Below are 17,819 nucleotides of genomic sequence, written 5' to 3'. Positions count from 1 at the left end.
ATAATATTTCAAGCGAGGCCAGGTCCTTCTCAACTTGGTCGTTCCAACGGAGTGGAGGTCTTCCTCTTCCTCTGCTTCCCCCCGCGGGTACTGCGTCGAATGTTTTCAGAGCTGGAGTGTTTACGTCCATCCGGACAACTATATAGATACATATATATATTTTTGTGATCTGGGGAACGTCATCTTACCATTGATACCCATTTCATCCCCGAAATCGGGATACCAGCCAATGTTTCCGATCAAATATTTGTTGGCAAGATTTCAACCCGCCCATTTAGTCTTTCTACTAGAAAATTCTTAATTTATTCCTCAAAATCTATGTCGTCCCAAGGTTTTTTCCAATCCTCAAAACAGTTGTTAAAGTTAATTTCCGGAATAGTCTTCAATGCGAGGATCGATTCAAGGTTAATGTCTGCAATTGATTCAAAACGGTTCCCCTGATGCGGTCGTTTGAGTGTGCTGAATAAGTGCTAAGTTCGAGGGCTGCCGAACATTTTATACTATTGCAGCTTGCAAGAATCAAAGCCAAAGAAATAGCTTAAATTGAAAATGTCAACCAGAAGACCGGAATCCAAGCAAATATATACAGTACGTGAACTTTGGTTAGCCGAACGTGCTTTTTGGTGTTTTAACATAAGAGTTATTGTCAAAAGTAACTGAATTTAGAATATTTCAAAATACTTGTTTATTGGGAAAGAGAAGAAAAAAAGAGTCAGATCCATCCAGATCCAACCACGCCTGCAAAATTGTTGTTTTTAGCTCCTGCGCGGCTAAGTACTGGTGCACAGCCCTTGCAATTATGCCCCAAACATTTTCAATGGGGTTTAAATCCGGGCTTCGGGCTGGCCATTCTAGCAACGGTATAGAGCCCGAAGCAAAAAATTCGTCTGCCGTCTTGGAAACGTGGATGCTGGCATTGTCCTGCTGAAAGGTCAACGTAATTTCGACGTTATCCTCCAAAGACTCAATGAGCACATTACCAACATGGTATTTTTCCGAATCCATTTTCGTCCTAATAAAACATAGTTTGAGCTTTCCATGGTAGGGGAACCCACCCAATCCCATCACAGATCCTGGGAGGATTATTTTCACGCAGATCATGCCAGTAATGACTGAACCTATCAGGTCCGTCTAAATTAAACTTTTTTTCACAAACTCATATGCTCCTTCGCAAATTTAAGTCTGGCAACTTTATGGACATGCGTAAGTCGTGGTTTTTTCAATTACTTTTTCCACTTTACATATGTATCTGTCTGCAGCTAAAATTTTCTGAACTCTTATTTTTTCAATTGGGAGATTTATTTTGCTACCATTTTAGAGGCACTCAACCGATTTTTAGTAGCTTCTTCTTTAGTAATATTAACTTGCCGGCGAGTTATCTTGGTATTCCTTCTTGAATTTTTATTGGATATGCCATATTTATCTCCTAATCTCAGAAAATTTCTCGCGACTTTCTCTGACCGTTTGACATGGTCTAAAGTCAGAAAAGTGCTATAATATTCATTTTACATTCTAAGCTTCATATTATAACTAATATAAGGCATTGTCAGTACATCTCAAGAGACATAGTCACAACAAAGAATTAAACCTGGTACCACGGGGAGCAGTTAGCGCTTGGAGGTAACTCCAATCTGCTCATTGGGTTTGGCCCTTTGGGGAGATTCGTCCAATGTGGAGTCGCATTGCGGCCGGGTGCCGGACCCAGAGTACGGCAGAGGTTTAGGTCGGCCTCGAACCCGACCAAGGCGACTAGGATGTTTCCTTCTACCCGAACCAATTGCAACCAAGGTATACGTGCTGAAAGCGCTCATGCTTTGGCTCTTCCAAGGTATGAGTGCTGAATGCACTGATCAACACATTGTATTGATCTACGTGCTTCTAGCAATAAAAAGCACCGTGAATTTAGGCTTTCGTAGGCAGGTATTCACGTAAAACAGAACGAACTCTGATCTTTTGATTTGCCGGCTGATTTCTCTGTTAGAAAGACCATTTTCCTTCAATATTTTGATTTGGCCCTTTTCCACATCATATAAAAACGTTTGTCTAGCCATTTCAATCACACTGTGGTCGTCAACTGAATATAATCAAATAGAATAAGTGCAAATGTTAACAAAACTTCACAAAAAAATATTAAAAACACAGAGAACTTACCTCAAAAACGATAAATATAAGATTGCGGCTAATCAAAATTCGCAGCAATTGTCAGACAATATTCACATTTTGCTATTTTAGTACTGCTATGCTCTTGTTTTTTGTATGCATGTTAACTTTCTATGTACATATATTACCTAGCAACTATTGTTTACAAAAACAAAAATTTTAAAACTGTCGCGTGTACAGTTATTTTCACTATAATTTAAGAGAGCGGCTAACCAAAATTCCCGCACTGTATATACAGTGGCGGACAAAAGTCTACATACACCCCCTATTTCCATTGATATGAGAGTACAAAAAGTTTTTAGAAAAATGTATTTATACAGTTTTATTCTAATATTTATTATAATAGCAATTAACTAAAAAAATCCATTATTTAACATAAAACAACAAATTTATGGAAGAAAAACTCAAAAATTGCTTTGACAAAAGTCTACATACAGTTCAAATCTCATACTTTGTACATTGTTATATTAACAGTAAGGTAACGTTAGCTTTTTTCTTTTATTTCAATATGTTTATTGTTTGATATTTATTGAATTTAGTTGTGGTTTAAACACTTAAATAGCTATAATGGCTCCGCGAAATGAAATATCAATTGATGTAAGAAATTTGGTGATAAAAGAAAGAAAAGAAAAAAAATCATATGGTGAAATTTCTAAAATTTTAAACTTGAGTCGAGCAACAGTACAGACAATTCTAAAAAACTTTAAAAATAATGGTTCCAACGAAAATAAACCGCGCAGTGGACGCCCAAAAAAACAATCTCGTAGAGACGTCAGCCTGATTCCCAACGAAGTATACCAAAATCCAAAAGTAAATGCTCCAAATATAGCCGAACGCATAGTAAGTACGTCACAAATGAGTATCCAACCAAAAACAATAAAAAAAAAACTCTAAACGATAACGGATTCCACAGTAGAACACCACGGAACAAACCTTTTATTTCTGAAAAAACCGGAAACTTCGTTTAAAGTTTGCCAAAAAACACAAAGGAAAGGAAATGGATTTTTGGAAAAAAGTTTCATTTACAGATGATTCTAAATTCACCTTTTTTGGTAGTGATGAAAGGGCTAAAATTTGAAGGAAAACTAACGCCACGCTTGAACCGAAGAACGTAGTATCAATTGTGAAGCTCGGTGGCGGCAGCGTAATGGTTTGGGGAGCTGTTGCGGCCTCTGGAGTTAGAAATTCGGACTTTATTGAAGGTGAAATGGACGGTTATAAGAATAAGTCTCTGTTGGAACATAATTTGAAGCCTTTGGTGGGCCCGGTTCCAGTTGGATATTTCAACAAGATAACAATCCGATGCATGCGGCGCAAATTGTTAAGGACTGGTTGCTTTATTATACTCCAAGGCAATTAAATACACCACCTCAAAGTCCAAATATGAATATTATTGAACATATATGGGAGATTTTGGAGCGTAGAATTAGAAAGCACCAAGTTTCTAGCTCTGCTATACTCTAAGAGCGCATATTGAGACCTTGGAACAGCATTACATCTGCAGCGTTGACAAATTTAGCAGAATCAATGCCACGGCGTCTTCAAGCAATTATAGATGCCAATGGGGACCCAACTAAATACCAAAACGTCTTAATAACTAGCATTTTATAAAGTTTTTCGCACTGAATTAAGATATTTTTGTACTGTATGTAGACTTTTGTCAACACAATATTTGAGTTTTTATTCCATAAATTTGTAGTTTTATATTAATTAACGGATTTTTTAAGTTTGTTGTTATTAGAAAGAAGATTAGAATAAAACTGTATCAACACATTCTTCTAAAAAGTTTTTGTACTCTCACATCGAAGAAAACAGGGGGTGTATGTAGACTTTTGTCCGCCACTGTACATGTCGGATCGCACATTAAACAAATGCACTTGTTAATTAAATCAATTGTTTTTTTAGTTCAAGGTTTTTCAGTAATGATCCGTCCGCTTAAATAAATGCGTCACGCGCAGTGACTGGTTGATGACTGTGCTTATGTCCCTTCTGTCAGGTTGGTCATCCCTATTGTCAGTGTTGCGTGTTGTCTTAGGTCAGTGTTGCATTCGCTAAGTGTGGTGAGTGTCCCACAATCGCTCATCCTGCTCTTGCATTCGACCTGAATAAAGAATTACATTTTTTCATGAACTCCGCGACGGTAGTAGTACGTCCGGGTCCTTCATTATCTCCAACTTTCGCTACTTCGTATTTGCCATGTTATAACTGCTTAATGATTTTGTACGAACCAAGATATTTTGGCTTCAGCTTCAGCCCAGATCCATGCTGTGTACGTTCGAATCCTACCAGTTCGTTAATATTGTACACAATTTCAGCTTTGCGAGCATTATATGTACATAGGTTGTGCGATTTTCCTCTTGTAGTCGAGCTTTGTTCTCCCTCGATCGCTTCCCTATTGGCAAAAAACTTGGAGAGCCAATTTTCACAGGACTCTCTTGTGGCCAACTTCAGACTACCAAGCGCGTTCGCCATGGACAGAAACAGGTGGTAATCACTTGATGCGAGATCCGGACTATACGGTGGATGCAAAAGAACCTCCTATCCGAGCTCCCGGAGCTTCTGGCGCGTCACTAAAGATGTGTGCGGCCTGGCGTTGTCCTGATGGAAGACAATTCGGCCTCTGTTGATCAAAGATGGCCTCTTCTGCATGAGTGCTGCCTTCAAGCGGTCTAGTTATTGGCAGTACAGGTCCGAATTGTGTGTTTGGCCATAGGGGAGCAGCTCATAATGGATTATTCCCTGCCAATCCCACCAAACACACAGAAGAACCTTCCTGGCCGTCAATCCAGGCTTGGCCACCGTCTGGGCCGCTTACCGCTTTTCGACCACGACCGTTTGCGCCTTACGTTGTCGTAAGTGACCCACTTTTCACCGCCAGACATCATACGCTTCTAAAACGGGTCGATTTTGTTGCGCATGCGTCGATACGGTCAAAGATGTTTTTTTGCGTCAATTCGTGTGGCACCCATACATCGAGCTTCTTAGTGACTCCAAGCTTCTTCGAATGGTTTATAACGGTTTGATGACTACTATGCCGGTCTCTTTCGACCAATTTAGCGATTTGATCGCAATTTTCGACGACAGGCCTACCAGAGCGTAGTGCATCTTCAACCACCTCTACATCAGAACGAAAACGTTGAAACCATCGTTGGCGGTGGAAATGGAAACTGTATCAGGTCCATAAACTACACAGATTTTATTGGCGGCTTGAGATGCATTTTTGCCTTTATCGTAGTAGTACTGTAAAATATGCCGTATTTTCTCTTTATTTTGCTCCATGTTTGCGACGCTATAACTCACGAACGACTTAAAAGAAACGACAATCAATCAAACACGTGTTAGCGCGTGAAATGAGCTTTCCAAAAAGGTATAATATGACCCGATGCGACGAATAAAACAAGAACTACGTGCTCTCAGCGCCAACTAGCTAAAATACTGCAAGACTTTTTTGACTATTACCATGCTTCACATATTGAGAGGCTCAACATTTACAGTAAGCCTGGAGCCTTTGGCCACGAACGCGTTCCGGATCATAACACTTAATCAGAAGAATTATCTTTCTGTGCATCGGTAGAAAAAGGGCTCCGCCCGCTTTTGCTGTTCACAAAGTAAAAATACGGTCACAATACAATATTTTTGATGTATCGGTACTTTGACTTTTCAATATTATGATTTTGATGTAAGTAATCAAAAAAATATAAATTTGGCTCTGAATGAGCATATTTTGGACCCCACTATTTGGCATGATTGTTTATTTCCTCCTAAAATTTTTGTGTGATGAACACTTATTAACTTACCGCAGTTAAAAAGAAGCATAAATAAAAAACTGAATTACTCATGTATTTGCTCATAATGTCCTCCTATTTAAGAATATATAATATATTAAAATAAAACGATTTTCTTTTGAAAATAAATTTATGTTTTATATTGGGTGATTTTTTAAGAGCTTGATAACTTTTTAAAAAAAAAAAACGCATAAAATTTGCAAAATCTCATCGGTTCTTTATTTGAAACGTTAGATTGGTTCATGACATTTACTTTTTAAGATAATTTCATTTAAATGTTGACCGCGGCTGCGTCTTAGGTGGTCCATTCGGAAAGTCCAGTTTTGGGCAACTTTTTCGAGCATTTCGGCCGGAATAGCCCGAATTTCTTCGGAAATGTTGTCTCCCAAAGCTGGAATAGTTGCTGGCTTATTTCTGTAGACTTTAGACTTGACGTAGCCCCACAAAAAATAGTCTAAAGGCGTTAAATCGCATGATCTTGGTGGCCAACTTACGGGTCCATTTCTTGAGATGAATTGTTGTCCGAAGTTTTCCCTCAAAATGGCCATAGAATCGCGAGCTGTGTGGCATGTAGCGCCATCTTGTTGAAACCACATGTCAACCAAGTTCAGTTCTTCCATTTTTGGCAACAAAAAGTTTGTTAGCATCGAACGATAGCGATCGCCATTCACCGTAACGTTGCGTCCAACAGTATCTTTGAAAAAATACGGTCCAATGATTCCACCAGCGTACAAACCACACCAAACAGTGCATTTTTCGGGATGCATGGGCAGTTCTTGAACGGCTTCTGGTTGCTCTTCACCCCAAATGCGGCAATTTTGCTTATTTACGTAGCCATTCAACCAGAAATGAGCCTCATCGCTGAACAAAATTTGTCGATAAAAAAGAAAAGAACCGAACACTGATTTTGGTAATAAAATTCAATGATTTGCAAGCGTTGCTCGTTAGTAAGTCTATTCATGATGAAATGTCAAAGCATACTGAGCATCTTTCTCTTTGACACCATGTCTGAAATCCCACGTGATCTGTCAAATACTAATGCATGAAAATCCTAACCTCAAAAAAATCACCCTTCTTCTTCTTCTTCTTTACTGGCGTAGACACCGCTTACGCGATTATAGCCGAGTCAACAACAGCGCGCCAATCGTTTCTTCTCTTCGCTACGTGGCGCCAATTGGATATTCCAAGCGAGGCCAGGTCCTTCTCCACTTGGTCCTTCCACCGGAGTGGAGGTCTTCCTCTTCCTCTGCTTCCCGCGGCGGGTACTGCGTCGAATACTTTCAGAGCTGGAGTGTTTTCATCCATCCGGACAACATGACCTAGCCAGCGTAGCCGCTGTCTTTTAATTCGCTGAACTATGTCGATGTCGTCGTATATCTCGTACAGCTCATCGTTCCATCGGATGCGGTATTCGCCGTGGCCAACGCGCAAAGGACCATAAATCTTCCGCAGAACTTTTCTCTCGAAAACTCGCAACGTCGACTCATCGGTTGTTGTCATCGTCCAAGCCTCTGCACCATATAGCAGGACGGGAATTATGAGCGACTTATAGAGTTTGGTTTTTGTTCGTCGAGAGAGGACTTTACTTTTCAATTGCCTACTCAGTCCGAAGTAGCACCTGTTGGCAAGGGTAATCCTGCGTTGGATTTCTAGGCTGACATTGTTGGTGGTGTTAATGCTGGTTCCTAAATAGACGAAATTATCTACAACTTCAAAGTTATGACTGTCAACAGTGACGTGAGTGCCAAGTCGCGAGTGCGACGACTGTTTGTTTGATGACAGGAGATATTTCGTCTTGCCCTCGTTCACTGCCAGACCCATTTGCGTTGCTTCCTTGTTCAGTCTGGAGAAAGCAGAACTAACGGCGCGGGTGTTGAGACCGATGATATCAATATCATCGGCATACGCCAGCAGCTGTACACTCTTATAAAAGATTGTACCTGCTCGGTTCAGTTCTGCAGCTCTAATAATTTTCTCCAGCAGCAGATTGAAAAAGTCGCACGATAGGGAGTCGCCTTGTCTGAAACCTCGTTCGGTATCGAACGGCTCGGAGAGGTCCTTCCCGATCCTGACGGAGCTTTTGGTCCCGCTCAACGTCAGTTTACACAGCCGTATTAGTTTTGCGGGGATACCAAATTCAGACATTGCGGCATAAAGGCAGCTCCTTTTCGTGCTATCGAAAGCAGCTTTGAAATCGACGAATAGGTGGTGAGTGTCGATTCTCCTTTCACGGGTCTTTTCCAAGATTTGGCGCATGGTGAATATCTGGTCGGTTGTTGATTTTCCAGGTCTGAAGCCACACTGATAAGGTCCAATCAGTTTGTTGACGGTGGGCTTTAATCTTTCACACAATACGCTCGATAGAACCTTGTACGCGATGTTGAGGAGGCTAATCCCACGGTAGTTGGCGCAGATTGTGGGGTCTCCTTTTTTATGGATTGGGCATAGCACACTTAAATTCCAATCGTTGGGCATGCTCTCATCCGACCATATTTTGCAAAGAAGCTGATGCATGCTCCTTATCAGTTCTTCGCCGCCGTGTTTGAATAGCTCGGCCGGCAATCCGTCTGCCCCTGCCGCTTTGTTGTTCTTCAGGCGGGCAACTGCTATTCGAACTTCGTCATGGTCGGGCAATGGAACGTCTGCTCCATCGTCATCGATTGGGGTATCGGGTTCGCCTTCTCCTGGTGCTATGTGTTCACTGCCATTCAGCAGGCTGGAGAAGTGTTCCCTCCATAATCTAAGTATGCTCTGGGCATCGGTGGCTAGATCACCTTTGGGGGTTCTACAGGAGTATGCTCCGGTCTTGAAACCTTCTGTAAGTCGCCGCATTTTTTCGTAGAATTTTCGAGCATTACCCCAGTCGGCCAGCTTATCAAGCTGTTCGTACTCACGCATTTCGGCCTCTTTCTTCTTCTGTCTGCAAATGCGTCTCGCTTCCCTCTTCAACTCTCGGTATCTATCCCATCCCGCACGTGTTGTGGTCGATCGTAACGTTGCGAGGTAGGCAGCCTGTTTTCTCTCCGCTGCGACACGGCACTCCTCATCGTACCAGCTGTTCTTTTGCACTTTCCGAAAACCAATGGTTTCGGTTGCAGCTGTACGTAAGGAGTTTGAAATGCCGTCCCACAGTTCCCTTATACCGAGTTGTTGACGAGTGCTCTCAGAGAGCAGGAGTGCAAGCCGAGTAGAAAATCGTTCGGCTGTCTGTTGTGATTGCAGCTTCTCGACGTCGAACCTTCCTTGTGTTTGTTGGCGTGCGTTTTTTGCTGCACAGAGGCGGGTGCGAATCTTGGCTGCAACAAGATAGTGGTCCGAGTCGATGTTAGGACCTCGGAGCGCACGCACATCTAAAACACTGGAGACGTGTCTTCCGTCTATCACAACATGATCGATCTGGTTGGTGGTTTTTCGATCCGGAGACAGCCAGGTAGCTTGATGTATCTTCTTATGCTGGAATCTAGTACTACAGATAACCATATTTCGGGCCCCGGCGAAGTCGATCAGCCTCAACCCATTTGGGGATGTTTCCTCGTGGAGGCTGAATTTACCGACCGTAGTGCCAAAGATACCTTCTTTGCCCATCCTGGCGTTGAAGTCGCCAAGCACGATTTTGACATCGTGGCGGGGGCAGCTCTCATAAGTGCGCTCCAAGCACTCATAAAAGGCATCTTTGGTCACATCGTCCTTCTCTTCCGTCGGGGCGTGGGCGCAAATCAGCGATATGTTGAAGAACCTCGCTTTGATGCGGATTGTGGCTAGACGTTCATTCTCCGGAGTGAATGATAGTACTCGGCGACGGAGTCTCTCTCCCACCACGAATCCAACACCAAACTTGCGCTCCTTTATATGGCCACTGTAGTAAATGTCACAAGGACCTACTCGTCTCTGTCCTTGTCCCGTCCATCGCATTTCTTGGACAGCGGTGATGTCAGCCTTTATCTTTACGAGGACATCTACCAGCTGGGCAGCGGCACCTTCCCAATTAAGGGACCGGACATTCCAGGTGCATGCCCTCAAATCATAGTCCTTATTTCGTTTGCCATGGTCGTCATCAAAAGGGGGGTCTCTCATCCGAGGCTGTGTTTGCTTTTTCATTGGGGGTGTTTTTTTACGTGGCGGGTCCCAAACCCAGCGCACAACCCTATGCAGGGGATGTTTCGCCTTCTCACGTTAGCTCGTCTTCAAACGGATGTTCTTAGGCTACCCAGAGGATACTTGGTCAAAGACCGGAAGTCGTGAGCTGCTTGAGTCATATGTAAAAGAATCGTTTCTGGCCACTCCCAAGTGAATGGCGATCAGAGAACTTTCCTCACTTGCGTGAACTTCTACACATGACTCCATCCTCCCAATCACCCGTTATATAATATTTTTGGGACAACTTTTCCATTAATTTAAAAAAAATAACTCAATGCAACCATTTTCAGGTTATTTTGTAAATACACGACTATACAAAAAGAATTTCGTTCTTTGCCTTAAGGTTTATTTTATGATTTTCTGATTAATTAGGAACAAAACCGATAACAAAATACCTTTTTTTCGTATAAAGTTTGCTTTTGTATAAGTTATAGTAATAATACTATATAATAATTATATAGTATATAATTATACTATCGCTAAAGCGATTCCCTATATAAAAAAGCAAACTTTTTCATGTCATATATTTTTTTCGTCTAATTACGACCTAAAACATGGAAATTTACTGCTTTAAATTTATAGTAAAATTTTGTGTTGACCTGTAATATTTATTACATTTGTTTTCACAGGATACAACAGTTAATGCGGCTGCCCTTGTAGCAAAAATTCGAAATCTTTTGAAGGCGTATAAAACAGAGAAAGATAATGAGAAGCAGACTGGAACTGATCCGTGCACAATACCGTATATGTTGGAAATGGACGAAACTTTTGATGAAAGTTGTTTGGTGGCCAACAACCGCACCATAAACATTGAACAGATCCTCAGGAGGCATTGAGTCAAGTGGTTAGATAAAATTTATTTTTCATTACGTATTGCTTATATTGAATTCGCTTTTTTTATATTTTTAAACAGTAAATCAGTTGTTAATAGAGTCAATGCTTACGTATTTGTACGTGTTTATATAAAACAAATATGTCGTAAAATTATAAATAATTTTATTATTTAAGTTTGAGTCACTGTATATGTACTCATGCTTATTTATACATACATATGCACTGGAAAAATGTTGCTGTAAAAGTGAATTTTAAAACATTTATTCATTTCCTCGTATTAAAATTGTAAGCAACTGATTCCGACGATCTCCACTTGCTTCTCTCGCTCACTCATTAGCAGGTTCTGGCTACGGTCCGGTGCATAATGCATGCACTTGCTACTAAATTTGAAAAAATAAATTTCTGTGCTCCTTAAATTTAAGAAGCCTTCGAAAATGTCCTTTCAGTGCTCAAAAGCATTTTCAACAACTATTCTTGATGAAGAATGTGTTTTGTTAAAGCCGATTTGATTAGACGTTAACGAACCATAATCTTTGAACACCGGAATGAGGTAATTTCTCCAAGAGTATGCCGAGTCCCCGAGAATAAAAGTAGAATTTGGAAATATGTATACATTCCATATTACTTTCCGCTTTTCTATAAAACGCTGACCTTTTTAACACTCTACAGTCATGATATGATCCGGATTCACCACAATAAATATCAAGATTTTTATCAGTATCGACAATGGCCTGTAGGACATTACTATAATTACGTTTTCGATAAAAGACAAACATATACATATGTATATTGTCTTTTATTAGTGCGTTAATTTTTATGTGGGTGCAATCAATAGGACCAATAACACATTTGTTTTCTTTGTAAAACTCGCGAGTTGTTTCTTCCAACGCGTCTCCAGTTGTCCACTTAACGAACTCATGGCCTATTGAGATAACCCACGCGACAACCCGACAAACAATCGCCCATGCTGTGGACATCGTAAAACCAACTAATATGGCTAGTTGTCTGTAGGTAATTGTATTACTTAAATACCGCCGTACATATACATCATTGTTTTAGCAGGAATTTTGGTTTTTCCGGACTTCGTATCAAAACGGGTTCGTTCACTTTCTTCATATCTTCCTGCAAAAAATACCCATAAAGAAAAGTCTCATAACAAAAGCAAATCATACCTATTAAGTAATCTAAAGAGGTGCGACTCAAACGAAAGTGAGCTTTGAAATCCTAATCCTCAAAATTATCAATGGTACCCATAAAGCTTAGAGCTTTTTAGACGCTCTATCTGTTTTTGTTCTGAATCCTCTTATGACGAACTTGATTCAACAATTAAACCAGCCAGGGTGTTCAATATTTCTTTATCCTTTTCATCATTTGAATTTAAGTACACAGTACCAAGCAACTAGAAAACACACAAGTTAAATTTTTTGTCTTCATTTTAATTTAAAATCCCTACTTACCGCATCTTTTATAAAATTTTTCGTTGCATTTCTATATTTTTCATTTGTTTACATTTTTATCTGTCAAAATAAGGTTTCTCGCTATTGCCAACTACTTTTTATAGCCGGAACAGGGTATATTAAGTTTGTCACGAAGTTTGTAACACCCAGAAGGAAGCGTCGGAGACCCTATAAAATAATAAATATAAATGATCAGTATGTTGACCTGAGTCGGCTTAGCCATGTCCGTTTCTCTGTCTGTACAAACAGGTTTTAAGATATAGTTTTGAAATTTTGCAAACGTCATTTTCTCTTCAAGGAGCTGCTCATTTGTCGGAACTGCCGATATCGGACCACTATAACATATAGCTGCCATATAAACTGAACGATTGGAATCAACTTCTTGTATGGAAAACTTTCACATTTGACAAGATATGTTCACGAAATTTGGTATAAATTAGATGCAGCCGAAGTTAACGTTTTTTCTTGTTTTTTGTAAAAATCATAGCTATTGTGAATGGAAAAAGCGATGAACTGGCAATTCCTCTAGTTCAGTATACAAGTTATGAGAGCATATGACAAGCCAACATAATTATGTTGGCTAAGTCTTCCATACAAAATAAGCTAATAGCTTAATTTGCTGATCAAATAAAACACGCCTATTAAAAATAAATGTTGCCGTTGTTTAATGAAGTACCTCACATACAATTACCAATCATTTGAAGTTCGAAAATCCTGATATTAGTTATATAGCCGAGTTTTCGCCCAATTTCATTGATCGATAGTTTCTAGATGCTTAAACATTTTAGTTGCATTTGGACAGTTTTTGGATATAAGGTGGCACACTCTAAGTGCATTATGTGTGGGTTAATTCTTTAATTTGTGTATTGGAAATTGACAGAATGAAATGGAAAGGAATTGTACGAGGCTGTGTTCCAATACTCACACTGTGAAATAAGTTGTAAAAGGAATGCCAGGGACTAAATTCAATCGAAATCAGTCAGGCGGGTCCTAAAATATAAGATTTCATCTAAAAGTGAGCGGTGCCACGCCCCTCGTCCCATTTTTACACAGGCTCTCAAAAGGCCGCCGCATACCATATCGGGTAAACATTTTTTTATTTTCGCCATATTTAGTCATTAATTTATCGCACTTCTATTGGCAGTGGACAGACTTCTTTATTTTCTCATTTCATCCATTTCCAGTCGATAGGAATGCTGAACGCATTTGCCGCCTACGAATTTGGTTACTGTAGCTTACGCGGTTAAGGAAATATCTACATTAAACCAAATATAGGTTGGGGCCACTCCCACTTTTGTAAATTTTTTTGCCCACGGTTGATTTTGCTACTACAATACCCTATGTAATTTCAAAGTTTTCTATCTTAATTTAGCGCTAAGTTATGGCACTATAAAGGAATTTGATTAATAGCGTTTTGTGGGCGTGGTGCGATTATGCCCGTCTACGAACTCCGCCTTACTTCTTCGCCAAGGAATACATGTCGATATCTTGATTTGTTTTAGGTGATACCAACCACAGTTAGGTGAACAAAACTATTATATTCTGTAGCAACACCTTGCAAGAGTATAATTAATTAACCTTGGCCGCCATGTACCATATGTTATCAATAAACACTTTTTACATGGCAGCTTGATGAGAGAAAGTAAACCAGCGAAAAGTTAGAAAAATATTGTATATCTTTATATATATAAATCTTCTGACCGTGTGTTTGCATTTGAACTGCTCCTAAACGGATGGACCGATTTTGATGAAATTTTGTGTGTATGTTCAAGGAGATTCGAGAATGGTTTATATTTACAATTTGGTCCACTGGAAAATGTTTTTTAAATTATTTTTTCATTTTTAATCAATTGTTAATTTTGGAATGTTTGACCGATAGATGGCGCTACCATCGCAGTATCCAATATTCAAACCTTAAATTGGCGTAAACGTGCATTAAACAAAACGATGCCAAAGTAAAAGGCGACATCTGTAGATCAAGTTTTCATATTGTGGACAGAGTTGTTCGTTCTTAAGTAATAAATTGGGTCATTCAATACATCTATGGGTAGCTATAACATTTTCTTCATACCTGCTAACTATTGGAGGGGGTATCTTGACAGGCAATTTACAATTGCAAAAGGTCTGGCATAAAAAGATAGTGGCATAACTGAAGTGTTGATAAAAAGGTCTATTAAAATTTGAGATATACAGAAATCTTTTCGAAGCATTGCACAGAGCAATACAATATTTAAACGGGAACGATAAATACATATGTATATGTGTACAATTTCAGACTGATCCTTCCTGAAAAATAATAAAATTGCTAAATATTGGGAATGGCAGAATAGAACTGCAATCAAATACACAATGAATTAAAACTGGCTCATTTATCATTCGATGAATAATATACCACCGGCATCCCAAAAGACTGATGCCATAACCTTGCCAGCCGATTTTTTTGTCTTTCCACGCTTGAGAACCGTTTCTTAATATGCAGTCCACCAGGCTGATAATCGATTGGACTTGATTGATTGCACTGATGCACAGCCCAAAATTCAAAAGTTTTTTACCCCAAAAATTCATTTTTGTTGCTTCATCAAAAATGCGATTATTCCTTAACTAATACTTATAATCTAAGTAATAAAAATCATATAGATGGTATTAGAAGTACTACCTATGTATCAGCCACAGTAAAACGTAGGCGGGTCCTCTAGTTTAATCATAAAATAAAGGTTTGCAAGTTGAATGACAACCACCAAATTGGAAAGCTTCAGATTCTCTTCATTTTTTTCGCTAATCCGGACATCGAAGAAACCAAACATTTGAAGTTTTAAGCTCAAAAATTGCTAATTATTATTAAATACTAATATAGTAATGAAAAGCAAATATTTTTTAATGAAGCCTTAAACGTAAAATGGGCGAAAATTGCCTTAAGTACATCGCACTCGTCTTGTCGATACATATATGAGAATGGAGCTCCCTATTCGGGTTTGTCTGCCATAAGGGGACATTTGTCATATTTATCTACATAAATTTCATTTCTTCGATTGTTTGATCTCAATTTATATCAAATTGTCAATTTGAAATGTATTATTTTCAAATGGGTTTTTGCATTCAAGACTACAACATTAATCTGTAATTAAAAATATGATATTAAGAAAAAAGCGAAAACATTGCGATTACTTTTTAATAGTTAGAATATTCTGACTAAATTTAAGATATGTATAAAAATTAAAAGACATTAAAGTTTTTTAATTTAGCGGCTTTCCAATCTAAAGTAATTCACCGTCTGAGTTATATAATATATGGAACTTACCCATTAATATTTGTCATACATATAAGCATATGCTGATTTTTGATTAACTACAGAACATCGAAACCCGCCCTAAACTCATTCGGCTACATCTGGAGACTATTAAAAGATATTATAAATTGTAATAAAAATAGAAAATCGAAAATTTATTTACATATTTGAATTTAAGTTTATTGGTTAATTAATTTTTATAATTCAGTAGGTAAGAAGATTAGATGTTAACGGAAGCTTGCTCGATGTAAATTGCTCAACATTATCCGTCTCCAGCAATTTTGAGTTGGCCGTATCATCATTTGCACAAAGGCTAGAGACTCATCTATTTCTATCTCAAGCCAGTTTATACCCACCTTATCATCACCGTAGACTCCATTTAAATGACTAATGAATAAAAGATAGATCAGCACAATAACTGACAAGCAAAATGTGTTTACCTTGCATAGCATCCGCCAAACCACCAGCCACCTTTAAATTTCTTTGCACAATTATCTGCAGAATTATCATTATCACGATCATAAGTTGAAAACTTCCTTCCCGAATGATACTTTAAGGAATCGCCAGCGGTTCCGTTATAAATACCCAATTTCTTTAAAGCGTAGCTCTCTGACTCGTCACCAATAAGAAACCCTGAATATTTGGCGTAGTATTTTTCCCCTTGGCGTGTTTTCATTTGAATATGTAACTCCTGTTCACAACTATTAGTAAGCGCGTACAGTTTTTCCAAACCGATCCAATAGTTTCCCCTTACGTCACCAAATCCCTCTTTATAGTCATCCCAAGTTCTATAAAAATCTACCGAGCCACTTTGGCGCCGTTGAACTACTATCCATCCCCCGAAATCAACGTCCTCTTCGCAAAATACCTCCAAGTCGGTGATATTTATCTTTTCTAACTGAATTTTGTAAATACCACTCCTCCAGCTCTTTGCTGCTGCTTCCATACAACTAGACCATTTGGATGCTCTGAAATAAATACTTATGAGTATTTTTCCATAACACGTTATTCATTTGTACCGATTCGAAGCTAACTGCTTCTCGATGTTCGATGGGAAGCTGAGAATTTTTATAAATTTTGCAACGACACCTATTTGCACATCACAATCGCCATCGCAAATCTTATTCGTATCCTTATTTTGACTGAAGGAAAATCTTATTTGAAAACTTAAAATATAATACAGCGACATAATGAAAAAAAAGCGAAACATTTTTCTGCTACGAGTAAGTGCACGAACAGTTCGGTTGCCAAATTAAAACTGACACTAAATTATTGTAACCTTTCCGTAAAACTGATCTTTATTTCCAATGTTATCCGATTTATAAATATACTTATTGTTTATTTTATGCTGTGGTATCAAGTTCTTATTCAAATATTTACTTCAAAATACTCCTCAGCATTGCGTTAGTAAATGATGAGATGCCACTGTGAGATCAAAGAAAAAGTGTCGATCAGCACTTTTAACTAGAGAATAAAATATACATACATACATACATATGTATGTGCTATAATTACTTTTATTGCATTTTAGAGCGCATTAGGTGTCCATTCCTCTTTACAGCTATCATAATACTGTTAAGAACAAGTAAGGAACAGCTAAGTTCGGGTATAACCGTACACTTCATACTCTTGCAACTTGTAGGATTAAAGCCAAAGAAGTACATTCAAGTCCATAAGGATTGTTAGTTATGTGGGGTCTAGGGCGGGTCTTCACCCGGTTTTATTTATTTTAAGCACAAATATGCACCGTTATCAGAAAAATACGCTCTCTCATTATACCCTGAACAGGATATATTAAGTTTGCCATGAAGTTTGTAACACCCAGAAAGAAGCGTCGGAGACCCTATAAAGTATATATATAAATGATCAGTATGCTGACCTGAGTCGGCTTAGCCATGCCCGTCTGTCGGTCTGTCCGTCTATCTGTCTGTATATATGCAGACTACTCCCTTAGTTTTTATACTCTCGCAACAAAGTTGCTAAGGAGAGTATTATAGTTTTGTTCCCATAACGGTTGTTTGTAAGTCCTAAAACTAAAAGAGTCAGAAGAGTCAGATCTAGGGTTATATATACCAAAGTGATCAGGGTGACGAGTAGAGTTGAAATCCGGATGTCTGTCTGTCCGTCCGTCCGTCCGTGCAAGCTGTAACTTGAGTCAAA

General features: G+C 38.9%; 1 protein-coding gene and 1 pseudogene across 1 annotated transcript; both read right to left on the bottom strand.

The window, feature by feature from the left end:
• Positions 1 to 11,104: 11,104 nt before the first annotated feature.
• LOC125778064 (uncharacterized) lies at positions 11,105 to 13,482 on the bottom strand (annotated as a pseudogene).
• Positions 13,483 to 15,075: 1,593 nt separating this feature from the next.
• On the bottom strand, positions 15,076 to 17,600 carry LOC125775779 (angiopoietin-related protein 1-like). Its single transcript, XM_049446461.1, has 3 exons — positions 16,679 to 17,600; positions 16,100 to 16,627; positions 15,076 to 16,046 (listed from the first exon to the last, which is right to left on the bottom strand). The coding sequence occupies exons 1-3, from the start codon at positions 16,867 to 16,869 to the stop codon at positions 15,887 to 15,889; spliced, it is 879 nt and encodes a 292-aa protein (XP_049302418.1). The 5' UTR covers positions 16,870 to 17,600; the 3' UTR covers positions 15,076 to 15,886.
• Positions 17,601 to 17,819: the final 219 nt, after the last annotated feature.

The sequence above is a fragment of the Bactrocera dorsalis genome, chromosome 1 (genome assembly GCF_023373825.1).
Source record: "Bactrocera dorsalis isolate Fly_Bdor chromosome 1, ASM2337382v1, whole genome shotgun sequence".
In the NCBI taxonomy this organism is placed as follows: domain Eukaryota; kingdom Metazoa; phylum Arthropoda; class Insecta; order Diptera; family Tephritidae; genus Bactrocera; species Bactrocera dorsalis.
The sequence above is the reverse complement of the archived record's forward strand: the minus strand, read 5'-3'. Positions and strand labels throughout refer to the sequence as shown.